General features: G+C 38.9%; 1 protein-coding gene across 2 annotated transcripts in view; it reads left to right on the top strand.

Annotated features, from left to right (window-relative positions):
• Positions 1-23,626, top strand: part of BCAS3 (BCAS3 microtubule associated cell migration factor) — a 2,220,355-nt gene that overhangs the window by 530,982 nt on the left and 1,665,747 nt on the right. For both annotated transcript variants that reach the window (XM_053707348.1, XM_053707349.1), the window contains exon 10: positions 18,768-18,844. In XM_053707348.1, coding sequence (XP_053563323.1) covers positions 18,768-18,844 — 77 coding nt within the window. The remainder of the gene's footprint in view (positions 1-18,767; positions 18,845-23,626) is intronic.

The raw sequence follows: 23,626 nt of genomic DNA, 5'->3' as shown, positions 1-23,626 counted from the left end.
TTCTGGACTAAGACTAACTGTGAGTAAGTGTCATTGGGGCTTTTCCTTTTAAAATTCTCTCGGCTTCGGACGAAGCGGGATTTTTTATTGGGTAGAGGTTCAGGTCTGGTGCCCTCAGTATGGGCCGCCTATTGTACCCTCCCGTCTTGGCATTCAGTGTCCTCTATAGCTTGGGTATTGTTTTCCCAAAAGTAATGAATGCAGCTGTGGACTCTTTCCATTTAAGAAGAAAAACATAAATTATGCTTACCTGATAATTTCCTTTTCTTCTGATGGGAAGAGTCCACAGCTCCTCACCCGTAATTATGGGGGGCGTCCTTATATTCTTCTGGCACCTTTCACCCTGATATTTCTTCTACTGTTCCTTGTTCCCTTGACTGGGGGATGAGGGGAGTGGGGGAAGTATTTAAGCCTTTGGCTGGGTTGTCTCCTCCTGGTGGCCAGGTTCTTATTTCCCAAAAGTAATGAATGCAGCTGTGGACTCTTTCCATCAGAAGAAAAGGAAATTATCAGGTAAGCATAATTTATATTTTTTGTAAAACAGCATTGTCACATAATTGTCATCCACATAGGAGCAAAAAGGGCTGCTACTCTGTGACTGTGAATCATCCTTTTCCATTGGTTAGCCAGCACCAAAACACTTGTGCACCCTTACTGTAAAAAAATAGGGGCAAGTTTTTCCCCATAGTGCCCCCCTGTAGTGAAGTCACTAGTGATTGCAGGACCAGACTGGCTACTTAGAGGTGTGCGATCAGTCTCAATTGATACCCTTGTAAATACACCCTTGTGTAAGGTTTCTGGTCAGTTTGGCACCAAAATCATCCATGTGAAATATGCTATTTTAGTCCCTTTTGATAGAAAAATAAATTATATTATTTGAGTTTTTCCTACTAAGATATTTCTTTATTTTGCTTCTACATGTAGGGATTTATTTTAGTTTAGGCACATCTGTTTTTGAAGAACCATTAGGACTTTAGAAATACATGTAATTCTGCTATTTTATTTTCACAGTGTCATTTGCATATGCATGAATGACAAAATAGGACAAACACAGATTACTGAGTACAGATTGTCCATTATCTCATGAGAGATTCAGAGCAGTTTTGCTCAAAACAGACAAGATACATTTACAAATACAATTTGTTTAGGGAACTTTGTGGTGATTAAAAAAAATATATATCTGAAATTCGGGAATATTTATTTTTCTATAGGTTAGTCACAGAAGTTTCTCCTAATCTAGTTTATATACACCTTTATTGAAGAATATAAATTAATGGACAGTCTACTCCAGAATTTGTTTTGTTTAAAAAGATAATTAATGCCTTCATTACCCATTCCCCAGTTTTGCATAACCAACACAGTTATATTAATATACTTTTCACCTCTGTGATTACCTTGTATCTATGCCTCTGCTTATTTTAGTTCTTTTGACGGACATGCATTTTAGCCAATCAATGCTGACTCCTAGGGAACTCCACATGCATGAGCACAATGTTATCTATATGGCACACATGGACTAACACCCTCTAACTGTGAAAAACTGACAAAATGCCCTGAGATGATAGGCGGCGGCCTTTAAGAGCTTAGAAATTAGCATATGAGCCTACCTAGCTTTCGCTTTCAACAAAGAATGCCAAGAGAACAAAGAAAATTTGATGATAAAAGTAAATTGGAAAATTGTTTAAAATTTCATGTCCTATCTGAATCATGAACGTTTAATTTTGACTAGACTGTCCCTTTAAGTATAGAATTAAATCTATTGTAAATACTGTATCTTTTAAAACAAGATATGCTCCCTATATTTTATTTTTCTTTGAATTATCTGTAGATTTGAAATACATTGGATCAGTGTCTTAGCATTAGAACCAACACTTTATGAAAATCAGTCCTCATTATTCAACTTAAATGTTTGCTACAACCTGCAATTTTATGTTAAAGAATAAGCACATTTGTTGGAAATTAAATAGCCACAAAATGGTGCCTAGACTGTTATAAATTCTCCCATAATCTGCCCAATTCATTTTTCTACTTCTATTGTCAACTGCAACAACTTGTGGTAAATTCCACTGAAACAATCCACTGGCAAATCTTCAGCAATTTTTAAATGCAGACTACTAGAAAAATAGCAACAAATTAACAACATAATCCAAACTAAAAATATTAAATTATTTTCAGAATTGTTTTGTGACTTTGGATGGTTTGTTAAAGAAATAAATGCAAACAGTTAAAGGGAGAGTCTACACTATCATTTTTATTGTTTAAAAAGATAGATAATTCCTTTATTACCCATTCCCTAGTTTTGCATAAACAACACAGTTATATAAATATACTTTTTACCTCTGCGATTATCTTGTATCTAAGTCTCTGCAGCCTGCCCCCTTATTTCAGTCCTATTGACAGACTTACATTTTAGCCAATCAGTGCTGGCTCCTAGGTAACTCCATGTGCATGAGCACAATGTAATTTATATGACACACATGAACTAATGCCCTCTATTGGTGAAAAACTGTCAAAATGCATTTATATAAGAGGCGGCCTTCAAGGACTAAGAAATTAGCATATGAGCCTACCTAGGTTTAGCTTTCAACTAAGAATACCAAGAGAACAAATCAAAATTGGTGATAAAAGTAAAATAGAAAGTTGTTTAAAATGGCATGCCCTATCTCAGGGGTCAAGTCGAGCGGGAACGCATGGGAACTGAGTTCCTGCACTATTTTTGCAGGAGGAACCAAGTTCCCTCTGGACAGAAAGCAGAAACACTTCAGTAAACACTGCTGCTGCTGGTGGGAGGAGCTGGAGGACAGCCTAGTTAGAGGAATAGTGAGATCCTCTAGTAATGGGCAGTAACACTTCCTACAATACACTAAATGTAAGACTGTCAGCGGTCCTGCTGTATGATCACCCCGCACTGTGTGTTACATTTCTGTGTGACTTGCTCTGGGGTTATGTAGCTCCCCTCAGCAGAAATAGGACTATTGCACCTAAAGTGGGTGAGACTCTGTGACAGAGGAGGAGTCTCAGGCACAACGGCAACCATTCAACCCTTCATTGGATTTAATGAACGTTCATTTACCAAAGTGTATAGATTATATACATATAAATACAGTGTGTATGTGTGTATACATAAAACAATATATATATATATAAATATATTATATAAATATAAAACACCTTGTCAACTATTAAGCATGGGGTGAAGCTATTTATGAAATCTACTAAATATCAATAAAACTTGGAAGCTAATGCCCCTTATTCAGTGATGAATCTGTAGCTTTGTATTCCAAAAAGACAATCATCCAAAACACACCTGAAAATAAACTATGAGCTACTTCAATAAAAGAAAGATTATGGTTTTGGACTGGGCTTCCACAGACTGAATATTACTAAAAATCACTGAGTTGGTCTTGCAAGAATATTTCTTAGATAAAATGTTGACCCTAACATACAAAGCTCTCACCAACACTGCCCCCTTCCTATATTTCTGCCCTTGTCTGCAAATCTCCCCACCTTGCCCCCTCCGCTCTTCCCAAGACCTACATATTTCCTTATCTCTCATTACTGTCTCACCTGCTAGACTTTTCCAGAAGTGCATCTATTATATGGAACTCCTTGCCTCACCCAGTCAGACTTGCCTCCCGTTACCATAGCTTCTAGAATTCCTAAAATACAAATCTGTTTAGGAATGCATACAACTTACTTTAAAGGGATATGAAACCCAAAAAATATCTTTTGTGATTCAGACAAAGCATACAGTTTAAAAAAAAAATGTTATGAAATGTATTTTCTTCCCATTGTATTCTTTGTTGAAGAGATACCTAGGTAGGTGTCTGGAGAACTACATGGAGCTGGATTTATCAATCCTTGGCAGACAGGGGCGTACATATTCACCCCTGTCTATCTGAGCTATCCTCTGGCAGGCAGTAATTTGCTGCTGGAATTTAACATTACACGTGAGCGCTCCTTTGCGCTTGTGTGCATCTCGCCCCCCCCCCCCGCCTGCACACAGCCAATCACGCACGGGCAGGAGCTGTCAATCTCTCCGGTCAGACAAGACCAGGGAGATTGAAATTCTCCACCGAAGAGGTGGAGGACAGGGTAGGGAAGCAGCGGTCTGAATTCTCTTGTGCAAACCTGCAGTCAAAGTAGGAGAAGGGCTTGATAAATCACGCCTATTGCAGGAAATAGCTCCACCTGTCCTGTTGAGCGTCTTTTGTAGAGATGGTTTACAGCTTAGAGTGACTCAAGGGAAGGACGCTTTAACATTTATGATTTATGGAAATGTATTCAGATTAGTGTACTATACAACTGTATACCTATTGTTATAGCGCGGCGTAATATGTTTGGCGCTTTATAAATAAACAATAATAATAAAAGTGTTCTCTAAGTAAGAGTAGGGAAATATCCCTAAAGGAAGAATAGAAAGATCACTAGCTGGCTACAAAAAAACTGTAATGGTGCCCAAGCACGTGCCACATTTATATTTGTTTATTTTTAGTTCAATTCTTCAAGAAAAAATGGTAGCAGTGCATTCAAATTTGAAATATGTTGAGCTTATTTGCTAAAGTGGTTGTGCTAACTTCCTTTTCACTTAAAAATGAAACAAAACATGTTATTAAGGGGTGACCAAACTTTATATAACGCCTTCTCTTGCATTCCAGATTTTTTTGTAACGTTTATAAAGATTATATCATTGTTATGTTACCTTGAGTATTTCCTTTTCTCAACTTTACTCTTAACTTGATATAAAGTTTTTTATTTTACTAAAGTAATTTAGAAGGTTGGTTGTTATTGTCAAAATTGGGTTATGTTTTCCTGTTTTGTTAATTTTAGAATTTTGTTTGCTAACTTATCTAATTTCCTGGCACAGAAATCTGAAATTACAGTACATTTTCTGTACTTATGCTACTTGAGTATATTTTTATTTTATTTTTATTCTTTTTACTCCACACCACTGTTTAATATTGTATACCATTATAATCATTGTTTTATTTTTATTCACCAAACCATGACATAAATAAAATTTAACATAGCTAAAAAATATTTATTAAAATATAGCACGATTGTGTATGTGATAACCTTGTATAACCTATGTTAGTGTAATTTCCCCCTGTCAGAGTGTCCTGTGAATTAGATTTACTGTATGGCACTTAGTATTGCTTAAATCATGGACTATAACCTTGGCCAACTGTAACATCATATCTTACAATTTCCCATACAGTTTGCACTTTTTTTTTCAGTAAACATCACAACAGTCTTCTTTTCATGCTTACAGTGAAGTTTTCTTTTGGAAGTTCACTGGATGCACAAGTTAAAATATAACAATCTTGTTCATGGGAGTTTCATTATAGAGTGCAGCATGGCTGGACTTGTTTTTATTCTTCTGCTAAATGGTTGATCTGCTGACTTTAGATCCTGGTGTCTTTCTGTATTTTATGTCTTTTTGCCATTTTTTCCTTTCACCCTGTTAACACAACAACAGTGACCTTTTCAGTATATAGCTTTTTCTAAAATATTTTCCCGTAATAACTACATGGAACATGGGCACTTTTGTTGGATTTAGTGTATGGTGCATACCCAATAGAACTATCCAATTTATACTTATTTTTGATTTAGATCTTACATGAATAGCAAGTCATAGCTTCAGTTCTTTCCTAGAAAATTGGTAGGAATTCATACAGAATGTAGGATAATGGGAGAAAAAGTGGCCTTAAAGGGACAGTACACTGTAAAATAGTTTTTCCATTAATGTATTTTAAATGACTTGTTATACCACCTGCAGAGTATAAAATATTTGAGAATTGCATTTTCAGGCTTATTTGTGTATATGAAGTAGCTGTTTTTTTGCTTTGAAACCACGGCCTATTACAATGGGTTGAACTTAAGGTAATATCAGATCTCATTATGTTATCACTTTGTGTACACAGACTTGCTTCCTTATCTTATAATTGTCTGGCACACCATAGCTCAATACAAAGAGAAAACAATGGAAATTGATCATTTTATTACTTAACTATCCTGCATCCCACTGAGATTGTAACTTCTTCTGCTGACTGTGTTTACTTAAGCTTGTCAATAGCATATACTCCAGTATCAAAACTTTCAGTATAGGTTGGGAAACCACAAGCTAAATCAGCTATTTCAAATGCTGAAATCGGAGTAAAGGAGCTACTTGCAACCAATTTAATACACTCTAGCAGGTAAAAAGGATAATTGGGAATAATTTAAAGGGGAGAAAGTTTTCGGGTGAACTGTCCCTTTAACTTTAAATGGCAGAAATAAAGGCACAAATAATAAAAATAAAAATAAAGGATCATCCACTGTAAACATGTATTACACATATTTGGTAGAATAACAATTAAACACTTAGACAAACACCCAACATACCAGATCTTTAAATCGCTCCCACTCCTCTGTACAACCCAGTAATTTTTTTATAAAATCAAGCCTTGGACATCAGGGGTTAAAATTGTTGTGCCGGAACAGTGAACCTTCACCTTCCCGCTTCTTCTCCCTTCATACTTATAATGGTGGCCATTTAATGCAAGGTGTAAGTTGTCTCCACAAATGGTGGGGGTGGAGTGGGGGGGTGGGCTCATCTATACTTATCAGAGCTTAGCTAAAACTATTGTTATTAATCTGCAATCTATAAGCATTTTAATACAGTTTGTTGTGCTTAAAGGGTCAGTACATGTTTTCTGTAAACCCTCACAGGGAGTTTTGCATTGTGCCATCTCTGTTTTGTTCCCCACTTGAACCCTTTGTGTCCATAGTTACTGTGTTCTTTGTTCCTATCTACCCATAGATACTTACTTCATTCTTACTTTCCTAAACTAGTACAGCTCAAGTCTCTGGACTAACCCCTTGGCAGGGCTATCCAAAGTTAATTTAACCCCTTCACAGTTATGTTTGCTATGTAAAGATGTTTTGATGTGTGTCCCTGCTCAGCTATGCACGCCTTGCTCTGAGTCTATTTCTAATTTCACACAGGTTAATGGGTTTACTGTCCATCAGAGCTATTCTCAAGTTTTTGAGAACTACCCCTACATCTGAATGATATATCCACTTTGCTATTACTGAGTTGATGGCTGTCATGCAATCAGCAGTTAAACACTGATACATGCAAGAGGCAGAAGCTGATCCTTCACAGGTCTTTAACTCATGTGGGACATCTCTCAGGATCAACCTATCTAAGTGCTCTGCAGAGAAGAGGGGTACATTTGAATCTGAAATTTCCTCTTCTGAGGAAGAAGTATCAGAAACTTAGGACCCCACTGCTGGAGAAGGAACAAAAGATATGTCCTTTAATTTCAGGTTTGAGCATATACACGCTCTATTGCAGAAGGTTTTACTGGCTTTGGGAGTAGAGGATCCTCCTACTGTAGATAAGGAAGCAGTAAAAAAGATTGACGTAGTCTTTAAAACAGTTTCTAAGTAGCAGTCTACCTTCCCAGTACCTGACTCAGTTTCTGACTTGATTACAAATGAATGTGGTTCTCTTTGTTCCCTTTGCCAAGTTTAAAACATTTTCCCACTTCCCTCTCCAAAATTATAGGTATGGGAAACTATCCCTAAGGTGGATGGAGCTTGTAGGTTTTCACAGATGATCCTTCAAGTTGGCAGGCTTTATGTTTAGATCAGCTGTCAGTGTTGTTTGCGTTGCGGCAGCTACTGCAGTCTGGTGTGAAAGCCTCTCTGATCTTATTGCTGAGGAAGCCTCACTGGAAGAAAATCAGCATAGCTTGATGTGGCAGCGGTCAGGACAGCAAACAATTGTATTTGTGGCCCAGCTGTAGAAATTACTTACATTAATGTGAAAAGTGCTGCGATTACGATTTTGGCTTGATGAGCCTTATGGCAGAAGTAATAGTCTGCATACATAATTTGTATTGAACCTGGTTTAGATGCAATTATTGCAATACTTACTGAAGGTAAGGGAGATTTCCTGCTACAAAATAAAAAAAAAAAGCTAAATGCAGGATTAAAGTGAAGGTCAAGTTCGGCTAACTCTCTCTCACGGTTCTATACCTTATTCTAAAATAGCACAACCTTCATTCATCATTTTTTACCAATCGTACTCAATTTCGTTTTTATTTACCTTATAAATCTGGATTTTTACTTTTCTATCCTCCGCCCGCCAATTTATCGAATTGATTGACAGGCTAGTCCTATTAAATCCACCAATGGCCGTTCCCCCCCCCCCCGGTGGAATGAAGGCCCTTCTGAAAACATCACTCCATCATTATGCGCATGCGTTTAAACAACTAGCTCACTATGCGCATACGTTTAATAGACAATATCGCTCTTAGTTTATCATGCACGTTCATGAGACGCGCATGAGTAGTTAGATGTCTTCCGATAGATGAAAATAGATGAGGTGATAAAAATGCAGCCGATTTCGAAATATCGCATAGTACTCAATGAATGTATCCATACATTCAATGAATACTATGTTTTAGTAACGCTGCAGAGTTTGAATCAGTTTCATTTAATATACGCATGCGCAGATTAGCAGTAGTATTGTGAACGCGCTTGGGACGACATAAAGAGCAAGTGGGACCACTCAATATGTCACAACTAAAAAAACAAGGAAGTGGTGCGTGGGAGGAGTTGCGGTAGCAAAGGTACTACTTTTATATATAATTTATATTAAAAAATAACTCTATAAACAAAAAACAAAAAGCGACTACACTGCTAGAATATAACTCAATTCATTGCAGTGGTCGAATCCTAGAAAATTGACCTTCAGTTTAAGTCTGCTGGTTGTTTTTGCTTCTTTCATCAATCTAAGAACAAAAACATTTCCTCCACATCTACTCAGAGGTCAGCCTCCTAGGGTTATTGCAAGCCAAGCTCTTTCTGGCCTAAATTCAAACAATCAAAGAAGCCTGCTTCCTCCACAAAGTCTGCGTGAAGGTGCAGCCCCCAAGTCAGATGACATTCTGTTAGGGGGCAGATTGAACCCTTTTCAGGAGGCCTGGGAAAAGTTGGTCCAAGATCCTTGGGTTTTAAACATAATTTCTCAAGGGTAACAAATCGTTACCTCCTTGTGGAAAATTCCTTTTGTCTTTTGTGCTTCAAAATCATTCAAAAGCCAAAACAGAAGTGATAGGAGTGATTACTCCCATTCTGTTTGCTGAAATGAATCAGGAGCTCTACTCAAAGCTGTTCATCGTTCCAAAAAAGGAAGGTACATTTCAGAACATTTTGGATTTTAAAAGCGTAAACAAATTCCTGAATATATCAACTTTCAAAACTAAAACAATTTGCATTATACTTTCTTTAGTGCAGAAGTGTTATTTCTACCATCGACTTGAAAGATGCCTATATAAATACCCCTATTTGCTTTCCTAAACAGGCGTTATTTATTTGTGATGCTTCCCTTTGGTCTAGCAACTGCGCCCAGAGTCTTTACAAAAGGTCTTGGAGCACTATTGACTGTGTTGCAAGGTCAAGGAATTGCTGTCGCCCCATACTTAGACAATATTCTGGCACAGACACCCTCTCTACAGTTGGCAATGGACTATAGACATGTTCCCTTCTACAACTCAGATCTGTAAGAAAAAGGGGTATTTTAGGCTTTTCAAGTGGGTATTTTTTTTTACAGACCGTTATGGAAGCAAAAGATACTCTCCCAAAGCAAAAGTAAAATTGATGTACACTATAAAGAGGTTATATGTTTTCAAGTAGAAAATGGTTTTGACTTTAAAAAGTCCCAAAAATTCTTATGGCGGAAACAATATTTTCTGATGAAATGGAATATCAGTGTTGATTTGGAGCCGCACAAAGGATGCTATTCTGCCACTAGTGCATTTGAAAAGTGTATCCCTTAATCCAAGAATAAAATAGGGTTGTGCTGGACATGGTTCATTTTTCCCTTTCTTTTTATTTTTATGTAAATTATTCCTGAAGCTCCATGCACCAGTTAATCCCTGATGGATTTTTGGTGAGATGGTTCTACCTGAGCATTTACTAGTCCCAATAATAGCTGGTATAATATTTATTAGATAGATAGATAGATAGATAGATAGATAGATAGATAAAATAAACAATCATGAAAAATAAATCTTTAGATGCTGAGATCTGAAAGATAATTCAAAATAAAATTAATACAGACTGTGTTAAGTACTTAAAGGGAAAATAAGCACAATTTCTCCAACATTGGTGTGTCCGGTCCACGGCGTCATCCTTACTTGTGGGATATTCTCTTCCCCAACAGGAAATGGCAAAGAGTCCCAGCAAAGCTGGTCACATGATCCCTCCTAGGCTCCGCCCACCCCAGTCATTCTCTTTGCCGTTGCACAGGCAACATCTCCACGGAGATGGTTAAGAGTTTTTTGGTGTTTAAATGTAGTTTTTATTCTTCTATCAAGTGTTTGTTATTTTAAAATAGTGCTGGTATGTACTATTTACTCTGAAACAGAAAAGGATGAAGATTTCTGTTTGTAAGAGGAAGATGATTTTAGCAGACAGTAACTAAAATCGATTGCTGTTTCCACACAGGACTGTTGAGATGAAGTAACTTCAGTTGGGGGAAACAGTTAGCAGACTTTTCTGCTTAAGGTATGACTAGCCATATTTCTAACAAGACCATGTAATGCTGGAAGGCTGTCATTTCCCCTCATGGGGACCGGTAAGCCATTTTCTTAGTCAAACATAAAAGAATAAAGGGCTTAAAAAAGGGCTTAAAAACTGGTAGACATTTTTATGGGCTAAAACGATTGCTTTATTGAGGCATATTATGCAGATTCTAGCTAATAATTGGCATTATTATCTTGGGGAACGTTTAAAAAAACGGCAGGCACTGTGTTGGACACCTTTTTTAGTCTGGGGGCCTTTCTAGTTATAGACTGAGCCTCATTTTCGCGCCATTACTGCGCAGTTGTTTTTGGAGAGCAAGGCATGCAGATGCATGTGTGAGGATCTAAGAATCACTAAAAAAGCTTCTAGAAGGCGTCATTTGGTATCGTATTCCCCTCTGGGCTTGGTTGGGTCTCAGCAAAGCATATAGCTGGGACTGTATAGGGGTTAAATTTGAAAACGGCTCCGGTTCCGTTAATTTAAGGGTTAAAGCTCTGAAATTTGGTGTGCAATACTTTTAATGCTTTAAGACACTGTGGTGAAATTTTGGTGATTTTTGAACAATTCCTTCATACTTTTTCACATATTCAGTAATAAAGTGTTTTCAGTTTGAAATTTAAAGTGACAGTAACGGTTTTATTTTAAAACGTTTTTTGTGCTTTGTTGACAAGTTTAAGCCTGTTTAACATGTCTGTACCATCAGATAAGCTATGTTCTATATGTATGAAAGCCAATGTGTCTCCCCATTTAAATTTATGTGATAATTGTGCCATAGTGTCCAAACAAAGTAAGGACAGTAATGCCACAGATAATGATATTGCCCAAGATGATTCCTCAAATGAGGGGAGTAAACATGATACTACATCATCCCCTACTGTGTCTACACCAGTTATGCCCACACAGGAGGCCCCTAGTACATCTAGTGCGCCAATACTTATTACCATGCAACAATTAACGGCTGTAATGGATAACTCCATAGCAAATCTTTTATCCAAAATGCCTACTTATCAGAGAAAGCGCGATTGCTCTGTTTTAAACACTGAAGAGCAAGAGGACGCTGATGATAACTGTTCTGACATACCCTCACACCAATCTCAAGGGGCCATGAGGGAGGTTGTGTCTGATGGAGAAATCTCAGATTCAGGAAAAATTTCTCATCAAGCTGAACCTGATGTTGTGACATTTAAATTTAAATTAGAACATCTCCGCACACTGCTTAAGGAGGTGTTATTTACTCTGGATGATTGTGACAATTTGGTCATTCCAGAGAAATTATGTAAGATGGACAAGTTCCTAGAGGTTCCGGTGCCCCCCGACGCTTTTCCTATACCCAAGCGGGTGGCGGACATAGTAAATAAAGAGTGGGAAAGGCCCGGCATACCTTTTGTCCCCCCCCCCTATATTTAAGAAATTATTTCCTATAGTCGACCCCAGAAAGGACTTATGGCAGACAGTCCCCAAGGTCGAGGGGGCGGTTTCTACTCTAAACAAACGCACTACTATTCCTATCGAAGATAGTTGTGCTTTCAAAGACCCTATGGATAAAAAATTAGAGGGTTTGCTTAAAAAGATTTTTGTACAGCAAGGTTACCTTCTACAACCAATTTCATGCATTGTTCCTGTCACTACGGCAGCGTGTTTCTGGTTCGAGGAACTAGAAAAGTCGCTCAGTAAAGAATCTTCGTATGAGGAGGTTATGGACAGAGTTCAAGCACTTAAATTGGCTAACTCTTTTGTTTTAGATGCCGCTTTGCAATTAGCTAGATTAGCGGCGAAAAATTCAGGGTTTGCTATCGTGGCGCGCAGAGCGCTTTGGCTAAAGTCTTGGTCAGCGGATGTGTCTTCCAAGACAAAATTGCTTAACATTCCTTTCAAAGGTAAAACATTATTTGGACCTGATTTGAAAGAGATTATTTCAGACATCACTGGGGGAAAGGGCCACGCCCTCCCACAGGATAGGTCTTTTAAGGCTAAAAATAAGCCTAATTTTCGTCCCTTTCGCAGAAACGGACCAGCCTCTAATTCTGCATCCTCTAAGCAAGAGGGTAATACTTCACAACCCAAACCAGCCTGGAAACCAATGCAAGGCTGGAACAAGGGTAAGCAGGCCAAGAAGCCTACCACTGCTACCAAAACAGCATGAAGGGATAGCCCCCGATCCGGGACCGGATCTAGTGGGGGGAAGACTTTCTCTCTTTGCTCAGGCTTGGGCAAGAGATGTTCAGGATCCTTGGGCGCTAGAAATAGTTTCTCAAGGTTATCTCCTGGAATTCAAGGAACTACCCCCAAGGGGAAGGTTCCACAGGTCTCAATTATCTTCAAACCAAATAAAGAGACAGGCATTCTTACATTGTGTAGAAGACCTGTTAAAGATGGGAGTGATACATCCAGTTCCAATAAGAGAACAAGGAATGGGATTTTATTCCAATCTGTTCATAGTTCCCAAAAAAGAGGGAACATTCAGACCAATTTTGGATCTAAAGATCCTAAACAAATTTCTCAGGGTACCATCGTTCAAAATGGAAACTATTCGAACGATCCTACCTACTATCCACGAAAATCAATTTATGACTACCGTGGATTTAAAGGATGCGTACCTACATATTCCTATCCACAAGGAACATCATCAGTTCCTAAGGTTCGCTTTTCTGGACAAGCATTACCAGTTTGTGGCACTTCCATTCGGATTAGCCACTGCTCCAAGGATTTTCACAAAGGTACTAGGGTCCCTTCTAGCGGTTCTAAGACCAAGGGGCATTGCAGTAGTACCTTACTTGGACGACATCCTGATTCAAGCGTCGTCCCTGTCAAAAGCAAAGGCTCATACGGACATCGCCCTAGCCTTTCTCAGATCTCACGGATGGAAGGTGAACAAAGAAAAAAGTTCTCTGTCCCCGTCAACAAGAGTTCCCTTCTTGGGAACAATAATAGATTCCTTAGAAATTAGGATTTTTCTGACAGAGGTCAGAAAATCAAAACTTCTAAGCTCTTGTCAAATACTTCATTCTGTTCCTCGTCCTTCCATAGCGCAGTGCATGGAAGTAATAGGATTGATGGTTGCAACAATGGACATAGTTCCTTTTGCACGAATTCATCTAAGACCATTACAACTGTGCATGCTCAGACAGTGGAATGGGGATTATACAGACTTGTCTCCGATGATTCAAGTAGATCAAAAGACCAGAGATTCACTCCGTTGGTGGCTGACCCTGGACAATCTGTCACAGGGAATGAGCTTCCGCAGACCAGAGTGGGTCATTGTCACGACCGACGCCAGTCTAGTGGGCTGGGGCGCGGTCTGGGAATCCCTGAAAGCTCAGGGTCTATGGTCTCGGGAAGAGTCTCTTCTCCCGATAAACATTCTGGAACTGAGAGCGATATTCAATGCTCTCAGAGCTTGGCCTCAACTAGCAAAGGCCAAATTCATAAGGTTTCAGTCAGACAACATGACGACCGTTGCATATATCAATTATCAGGGGGGAACAAGGAGTTCCCTGGCGATGAAAGAAGTGACCAAGATAATTCAATGGGCGGAGGATCACTCCTGCCACTTGTCTGCGATCCACATCCCAGGAGTGGAAAATTGGGAAGCGGATTTTCTGAGTCGTCAGACATTCCATCCGGGGGAGTGGGAACTCCATCCGGAAATCTTTGCCCAAATAACTCAATTATGGGGCATTCCAGACATGGATCTGATGACGTCTCGTCAGAACTTCAAGGTTCCTTGCTACGGGTCCAGATCCAGGGATCCCAAGGCGACTCTAGTAGATGCACTAGTAGCACCTTGGACCTTCAACCTAGCTTATGTATTCCCACCGTTTCCTCTCATTCCCAGGCTGGTAGCCAGGATCAATCAGGAGAGGGCCTCGGTGATCTTGATAGCTCCTGCGTGGCCACGCAGGACTTGGTATGCAGACCTGGTGAATATGTCATCGGCTCCACCATGGAAGCTACCTTTGAGACAGGACCTTCTTGTTCAGGGTCCATTCGAACATCCGAATCTGGTTTCCCTCCAACTGACGGCTTGGAGATTGAACGCTTGATTTTATCGAAGCGTGGGTTTTCAGATTCTGTAATAGATACTCTGATTCAGGCTAGAAAGCCTGTAACTAGAAAAATTTACCATAAAATATGGAAAAAATATATCTGTTGGTGTGAATCTAAAGGATTCCCATGGAACAAGATAAAAATTCCTAAGATTCTATCCTTTCTACAAGAAGGTTTGGAGAAAGGATTATCTGCAAGTTCTCTAAAGGGACAGATCTCTGCTTTATCTGTTTTACTTCACAAAAGACTGGCAGCCGTGCCAGATGTTCAAGCATTTGTTCAGGCTCTGGTTAGAATCAAGCCTGTTTACAGACCTTTGACTCCTCCCTGGAGTCTAAATCTAGTTCTTTCAGTTCTTCAAGGGGTTCCGTTTGAACCTTTACATTCCATAGATATTAAGTTACTATCTTGGAAAGTTTTGTTTTTAGTTGCAATTTCTTCTGCTAGAAGAGTTTCAGAGTTATCTGCTCTGCAGTGTTCTCCGCCCTATCTGGTGTTCCATGCAGATAAGGTGGTTTTGCGTACTAAGCCTGGTTTTCTTCCGAAAGTTGTTTCCAACAAAAATATTAACCAGGAGATAGCTGTACCTTCTTTGTGTCCGAATCCAGTTTCAAAGAAGGAACGTTTGTTACACAATTTGGATGTAGTCCGTGCTCTAAAATTCTATTTAGAGGCTACTAAAGATTTCAGACAAACATCTTCCTTGTTTGTTGTTTATTCTGGTAAAAGGAGAGGTCAAAAAGCGACTTCTACCTCTCTTTCCTTTTGGCTTAAAAGCATTATCCGATTGGCTTATGAGACTGCCGGACGGCAGCCTCCTGAAAGAATCACAGCTCACTCCACTAGGGCTGTGGCTTCCACATGGGCCTTCAAGAACGAGGCTTCTGTTGACCAGATATGTAAGGCAGCGACTTGGTCTTCACTGCACACTTTTGCCAAATTTTACAAATTTGATACTTTTGCTTCTTCGGAGGCTATTTTTGGGAGAAAGGTTTTGCAAGCCGTGGTGCCTTCCATTTAGGTGACCTGATTTGCTCCCTCCCTTCATCCGTGTCCTAAAGCTTTGGTATTGGTTCCCACAAGTAAGGATGACGCCGTGGACCGGACACACCAATGTTGGAGAAAACAGAATTTATGCTTACCTGATAAATTACTTTCTCCAACGGTGTGTCCGGTCCACGGCCCGCCCTGGTTTTTTAATCAGGTCTGATGAATTATTTTCTCTAACTACAGTCACCACGGTATCATATGGTTTCTCCTATATATATTTCCTCCTGTCCGTCGGTCGAATGACTGGGGTGGGCGGAGCCTAGGAGGGATCATGTGACCAGCTTTGCTGGGACTCTTTGCCATTTCCTGTTGGGGAAGAGAATATCCCACAAGTAAGGATGACGCCGTGGACCGGACACACCGTTGGAGAAAGTAATTTATCAGGTAAGCATAAATTCTGTTTTTTTTCTAACATGATTCAGATAGAGAATACAATTTTAATCAACATTCCAATTTACTTCTATTATCTAATTTGCTTCGTTCTTTAGATATCCTTTGTTGAATAAATAGTAATACACATGGGTGAGCCAATAACACGAGACATCTATGTGCAGCCACCAATCAGTAACTACTGAGCCTATCTAGATATGCTTCTCAGCAAAGGATATCAAGAGAATAAATCAAATTAGATAATAGAAGTAAATTAGAAAGTTGTTTAAAATTGCATGCTCTTCCTAAATTATGAAAGAAAATATTTGGGTTTCATGTCCCTTTAAAGGAACACTCAATAAATTATTAACCTGGGAATAATAACAATTTTAAAGAAATTAGTGTACAGTTTAACTCGCTATAACATAATTAGGGGGTGATTTATCAAGCTGAGGCGGACAGGGGCACACATATGCATCGCAGCTCGCCTCTGCTCATCTTGCTATTTTGGGCTTGCGTGTATACCGCTCCCTGCCTGCGGACAGCCAATCACGCGCAGGCAGGAGCTGTCAATTTACCTGGTCGGACTAGAGCAGTATTTCCCAACTCCAGTCCTCAAGACTCTTAACAGGCCACATATTTATTATATCATAACTAGAGCACAGGTGAACTGATCAGCTGATGGGTGAACTGATTATTTCACCTGTGCTCTAGTTAAGATATAATGAATATGGGGCCTGTTAAGGGTCCTGAGGTCTGGGTTTGGGAAACACTGCTTTAGTGCATGTAATTTTATAACTTCTGACCCTCAAATATATATGACCTGTAAATGTCATAAACACATATATAACAGTATAAGTACTGCTTGGGAGTCACAGAAACTGCTGCTGATTCAACCAGCAGTGCTTGTCGCCTGACCCAACCATTCCAGAAGAAGACTTTCTTCTTTTCAACTGGTTTGATGATTAATACAGCTCTCTCTGAGAAACTAATGTGATACATTTCCTTAAAAACAAATCTCTACCTGTGTCTGCAAAGCATTTCTTCTGAGGTTTTTCTCTATGCTTTTTTAAAGAGTTTATTTTTATTTAGGCTAATTTAAGTTTCACCTTGATTTGTGTGCTGCGCTTAGCCCCCCCCAATTGAATTATATTGGTTGGTTTGTAAGGGGGGTAGGTAAATGCTAATGTTTAGGCTTATTATATTTAAGGGTGGGGTCACATTTATGTCTAGAGGCTATATAATGGGTACCAGTGGATTAGAAAATCTCTGACACCTAGTTTAAGTGATCAGCCATATTGTTTAGGGGCCCTCAAGTCACAAGCTGTTACTAAATAGTAGCAGTGTCTGTATGATCTGATTACTAAAATAGTCACTGCACAATTACATTATATAACAACATACTATAAATTATACATATAAATAGTAAGGAGGAAGGGGCAGGAGTCATCATTCATTTTAGTTATTAACAATTGTTCCATGCTTGTTACTTTAAACTGATATAATTTATCCTGTACAATGTATATAAAGTTATCATTTGAGGTGAAAATGGTTCTGTCTTTGTTCTTTGTTTTGTTTGTATTACTTTGCAGTTACCCAAGTCTATCTAGTTAGTATTATAAGTATTAGACAGTATATTCTGAAAACATTTACTTAATAAATTCAGTTTTAAATGAGGAAATTATTTTATTAAAAAAAAAAAGAAGTAACAGGTGTTAGGTTTTGGGGTTTAGTGGTTCCAAGGAAAAAGTCTAGTTGGTCGAGGAATAAGGCTCCGTAGGCTGAAGTTTATTAAAAAAAAATAAAGATGGTCTTAAATAGAGAAAATGACAGGGGGGGGGGGTATGAACACACATTGTGGTACAACTTTTGGGAGCTCTAAAGAAAATGGGAACACATTATATTTTTCAATAAGTTGGGATTTTTTTTTTATTAGTTTTTCTAGTATAAATGTTTTTGTTTACTTCAAAGTCCAAGTAAACAACAGCTGGTTGGATAAATGACTTATATGTTGAATGTTAAGCAGTGGAATTATTCCATAAGGATTTGATTATCTTTTACTATTTTTATATTGCCGTTTAATTAATATAGCTATGCTGATTTTTGGATGTTTTGTTAATTTTTACAGTCGTATGTTAAGAAATAAAACAATTTTGATGTGACTGGACCATTTTTTTCTTTGTTCCTATGAAGTTGCTATTGTTTCTTTTGAGCATCTGGAAACTTTGACTAATTCACACTAATTTGGTTTCCAAAACAGATTGGAAATGATATAACAAAAGCACAATCCCAAAGCTTCTCTCTCCATCAGCGATATGTGAAATGAATTTTGAAGGTTAAATGTAAATATGTTGGATTTATAGCTTTGGGGAAAACAAATATTTAGCAAATATTTAGCATTTAAAGCATGAGTTCATTTCTGAGTGCTAACAATTTGAAAGACATGCCCTATGTTTTTCAAAACATTTGCAAACAAAACCATGTTTATAAAAAAAAAAGTCAAGAGAAAAAAAAAACCCAATGAAAATACTTTTTATCAGGCTTAATTAACTGTTACTATAATGCCTTAATCTTGAATAGTAGAACACAAGAACTTGTTAGCATTTGCTAATGAATGTTTAACCTCTTTGTTTAGTTTTTTTGCTTAGCTGGCTTGTTTCAGTTAAATACTTTGCCATTAGAAAATGCCTAACTTCTGCTTTCTGAAATCTCTCTCCCCTCAGGCTGCTATCCTTGTCCTGGGCCAAATATGAATCCCATTGCTCTAGGAAGTCGTTGGCTTGCCTATGCAGAAAACAAGGTAACTTTCCAATATGTTTTTCAAGAAATAGTCTCAACAAACTAATATTAATATATATTTTTAATACTGGGAGCAACAAAAATGTTATAGGAAATCAGTATTTTCAAGAAGAATATTACATCATCTTCAGTTTAGAAAATCACATATAATGAAATTACCAAACACTGGGCTAGATTACAAGCGGCATGCTAATGATAGTATAGGATGCAATACACAGTATTGCAGGCGCGAGACTTGATATTACAAGTCCGTGGTAAACTGCACTAACCAGAGAAGGGTTCGCGCGGCCAACTTTGCTCAAGTGCAACCTATGCTTTCAATGGATATCACAGACGTACTAAGTTGCATGCATATTACAAGTTGAAAGTTATCTCGACATTGAGCTAGAATATTTAGTGAAGCTGCAGACCTGGGGGTCCATTTATTAAGCAGCGAAAGGTCTGCCTGAAACGGGAGTTAAGAAGCAGCAGCCATAAGACCGTGGCTTCCTAACTTCTCCGCCACCTTTTAGGTGGCAGACTGAACACATACCGATCCAATATGATCGGGATGATTGATGGCCCCTGCTAGCGGCCAATTAGTGAGCAGGGGCAGCATTGCACAAGCATTTCACCAGAAATGCTTGTGTAGTGTTAAATGCCGATAGCATATGCTGTCAGCATTTAGCAAAAAAAAAAAAGTTGCAAAAACACACACACACACACATATATATATATATATATGACAATATATGTCTATGTGTTGATACTGTATATGTAAATATGTATATACATACATATACATAATTACACATATAAACACATGTATTTACATGTGTATATATATATATATATATATATATATATATGTATACTGAAGAATATATATATATATAATATATACTGAAGAAATGACACTTTGCTACAATGTAAATGTAAGTGGAAATGTCTAAATTGGGCCCAATTAGCCATTTTCCCTCCCCAGTGTCATGTGACTCATTAGTGTTACAAGGTCTCAGGTGTGAATGGGGAGCAGGTTTGTTAAATGTGGTGTTATCGCTCTCACACTCATACTGGTCACTGGAAGTTCAACATGGCACTTCATGGCAAAGAACTCTCTGAGGATCTGAAAAAAAGAATTGTTGCTCTACATAAAGATGGCCTAGGCTATAAGAAGATTGCCAAGACCCTGAAACTGAGCTGCAGCACGGTGGGCAAGATCATTCAGAAGTTTCAGAGGACAGGTTCCACTAAGAACAGGCCTCGCCATGGTCGACCAAAGAAGTTGAGTGCACGTGCTCAGCGTCATATCCAGAGGTTGCCTTTGGGAAATAGACGTATGAGTGCTGCCAGCATTGCTGCAGAGGTTGAAGGGGTGGGGGGTCAGCCTGTCAGTGCTCAGACCATACCCCGCACACTGCATCAATTTGGTCTGCATGGCTGTCATCCCAGAAGGAAGCTTTTTCTAAAGATGATGCACAAGAAAGCCCGCAAACAGATTGCTGAAGACAAGCAGACTAAGGACATGGATTACTAGAACCATGTTCTGTGGCCCGATGAGACCAAGATAAAATTATTTGGTTCAGATGGTGTCAAGTGTGTGTGGCGACAACCAGTTGAGGAGTACAAAGACAAGTGTGTCTTGCCTACAGTCAAGCATGGTGGTTGGAGTGTCATGGTCTGGGCCTGCATGAGTGCTGCCGGCACTGGGGAGCTACAGTTCACTGAGGGAACCATGAATGCCAACATGTACTATGACATACTGAAGCAGAGCATGATCCCCTTTCTTTGGAGACTGGGCCGCAGGGCAGTATTCCAACATGATAACGATCCCAAACACAACTTCAAGATGACCACTACCTTGCTAAAGAAGCTGAGGGTAAAGGTAATGGACTGGACAATCATGTCTCCAGACCTAAATCCATCTGTGGGGCATCCTCAAACAGAAGGTGGGGAAGAGCAAGGTCTCTAACATCCACCAGCTCTGTGATGTTGTCATGGAAGAGTGGAAGAGGACTCCAGTGGCAACCTGTGAAGCTCTGGTGAACTCCATGCCCAAGAGGGTTAAGGCAGTGCTGGAAAATAATGGTGGTCACACAAAATATTGGCACTTTGGGCCCAATTTGGACACTCACTTTTGTTGCCAACGGTTTAGACATTAATGGCTGTGTGTTGAGTTATTTTGAGGGGACAGCAAATTTACATTGTTATCCAGGCTGTACACTCACTACTTTACATTGTAGCAAAGTGTCATTTCTTCAGTGTTGTCACATGAAAAGATATAATAAAATATTTACAAAATTGTGAGGGATGTATAGACAATATATATCTATATATTCATATATATATGTATAGATATACTGTATATTTAAAAAATATATATATTAAAATGTAAAGAACATTGGAATTTAAAGTATTTAAAACTTACCTATGGGTTTATTGGTTTATAAAAAAAAAATGGGAATGGACTGCACTCTCAAACTATACCAGGTACACAGCCTATGACTTTGGAAAATACACAGCCCTGGGTGCTCAATAGCACTCACAGCCAGCTGCAGGCCTCCAGAGACCCAGACAGTAAATCCAAGACAAGTCTGGGTGCAAAGCCCATAGGGAAAATTACTAAACAAATTAATCAACACCACACACAGATAAAGTCTGACACTCATTTTGCAAGCACTCAGCTAAGCAAAACTGGAAGAGTTAGTTACCGCATCTGGCCAAATGGGTCAAGCACATTAACTATGTCAAAGTCTCTCCCCATCCTGGGTCCCTAATACAGCCAAACAATGCAAGCTCTCCAGTCTGAGATTGCTGTCCACTTCCGTTTTTTGTATGTGTTATGGGAGATTACATAAGCCTGTGCACACATGGTAGGTTCCCAGTTTGTTTGCGAGCTTACATTGTTTTGCTGTATTAGGGACCCAGGATGGGGAGATACCTTGATATGGTTCCTGGGCTTGACCCATTTGGCCAGATGTGGTAACTAACTCTTCCAGTCTTTTAATCTTAGCTGAGTGCCTCCAAGTGAGTGCCAGACGTCCTCTGTGTATTGTATAAATTTGTTTTGTAATTTTTTCCTATGGACTTTGCACCCAGACTTGTCTGGAATTAACTGCCTGGGCTCTGGGGACTGTGTACAGCTACCTTTGAGTGCTATTTATCACCCAGGGCTGTGCATGCTGCAGGGTCATGGAATGTGTACACGGTCCAGTCAGATAGTGCAGTCCACTTCCGTGTTTTGTATGTGGTATGGGAGATTACGTAAGCCTGTGCACTCTTAGGAGGTTCCCAGTTTGTTTAAGAGCTTGCATTGTTTGGCTTTATTAGGGACCCAGAATGGGGAGAGACCTTGACTTGGTTCCTGAGTTTGACCCATTTGGCCAGATGCAGTAACCAACTCTTCCAGTTTTGCTTTTAATTGTCGTCTTTGTATTGTATAAATTTGTTTTGTAATTTTTCCTATGGGCTTTGCACCCAGATTTGTCTGGGATTAACTGCCTGGGCTCTGGGGACTGTGTACAGCTACCTGTGAGTGCTATTTAGCACCCAGGGCTGTGCATGCTGCAGGGCCATGGAATGTGTACCCAGTCCAGTCTGAGAGTGCAGTCCACTTCCATATTTTGTATGTGGTGTGGGAGATTACGTTAGCCTGTGCACCCTTAGGAGGTCTCCAGTTTGTTTAAGAGCTTGCATTGTTTGGTTTTATTAGGGACCCAGAATGGGGAGAGACCTTGACCCATTTGGCCAGATGCAGTAACTAACTTTCCAGTTTTGCTTTTAATCTTAGCTGAGTGCTTGCAAGTGAGTGCCAGACTTCCTCTGTGTGTTACACACACACACACACACACATATATAGATATATATATATGACATAATTAATAGCTCGACCCTCCTCCATTTTATAAAATAAGTTTGTTAGTCCATTTTATTAGGAACTAGAAAAGGTAAAACATACAACAAGTGAGGTTTGGTTTATCTACTTTATCATGTACAGAATCTCAATGTTTTCATCTTGCTCTCCTAAAGTTATGGCATAAGAAAAAGACTCTTAATCCCTTTAAGAAAAAAGAAGGCAATAACGAATACCAGTGTTTCTCTTTAATATGCCCCCCCCCCCACAAAAAAAAAAGAATCTTTATAATGCTTCCTTCTTGATAGTGATGTTTTAAGCACCAATCAGCATCTTATATGAAATGTGACTCATGGTTATGCTATAAAACATGGAAGCCAAAATTCTGTAAACACAAAGTAACAAAATTCATTTTATGTATTTGCACAAGTGACCAACCCTTTCTAATCCAGTTTATGATTATTTAAATTGGGTTGTTTGACTCCTGTATTGGAGCTTCTATGCAGATCTGATACGGAATCCACCTTTTTCTGAAATGTAATGGATCTTTCATTGAGTAAAAGCCTTTAGAGCACATAAAATGGCCCCAACATGTGCTAATCAAAGAATTGTTTTACATTTCTGATTGAAGTGTAGCCAGCAGCCATTTGTGTGTGAGGTTTTCTGCCCAGACTGTGATGCTTCCTGTGTTACTCAGTTTGCCTAAAGTGCATCCCAGATTTTCTCCCCATCAGTCATTTATATTTTGGCCCATAATACAGATTCCTTTCTTTTCGAACTCCACTTAGCCAATAGCGTGAAATTAGTTTCAGTGCCACGGTTGTATACATGTTTTCTCACATCTGTAATGTATTTCTCTTAAGGGATTGAGACATTTAAGAAGAAAGCATATATATGTTGTTTTTGACATCATAAACCTATCATCTCTCAGACATGACTGCATTTACACAA

Source organism: Bombina bombina, chromosome 3, assembly GCF_027579735.1.
Source record: "Bombina bombina isolate aBomBom1 chromosome 3, aBomBom1.pri, whole genome shotgun sequence".
Classification (NCBI taxonomy): Eukaryota; Metazoa; Chordata; class Amphibia; order Anura; family Bombinatoridae; genus Bombina; species Bombina bombina.
This window is presented reverse-complemented; position numbering and strand designations above follow the sequence as displayed.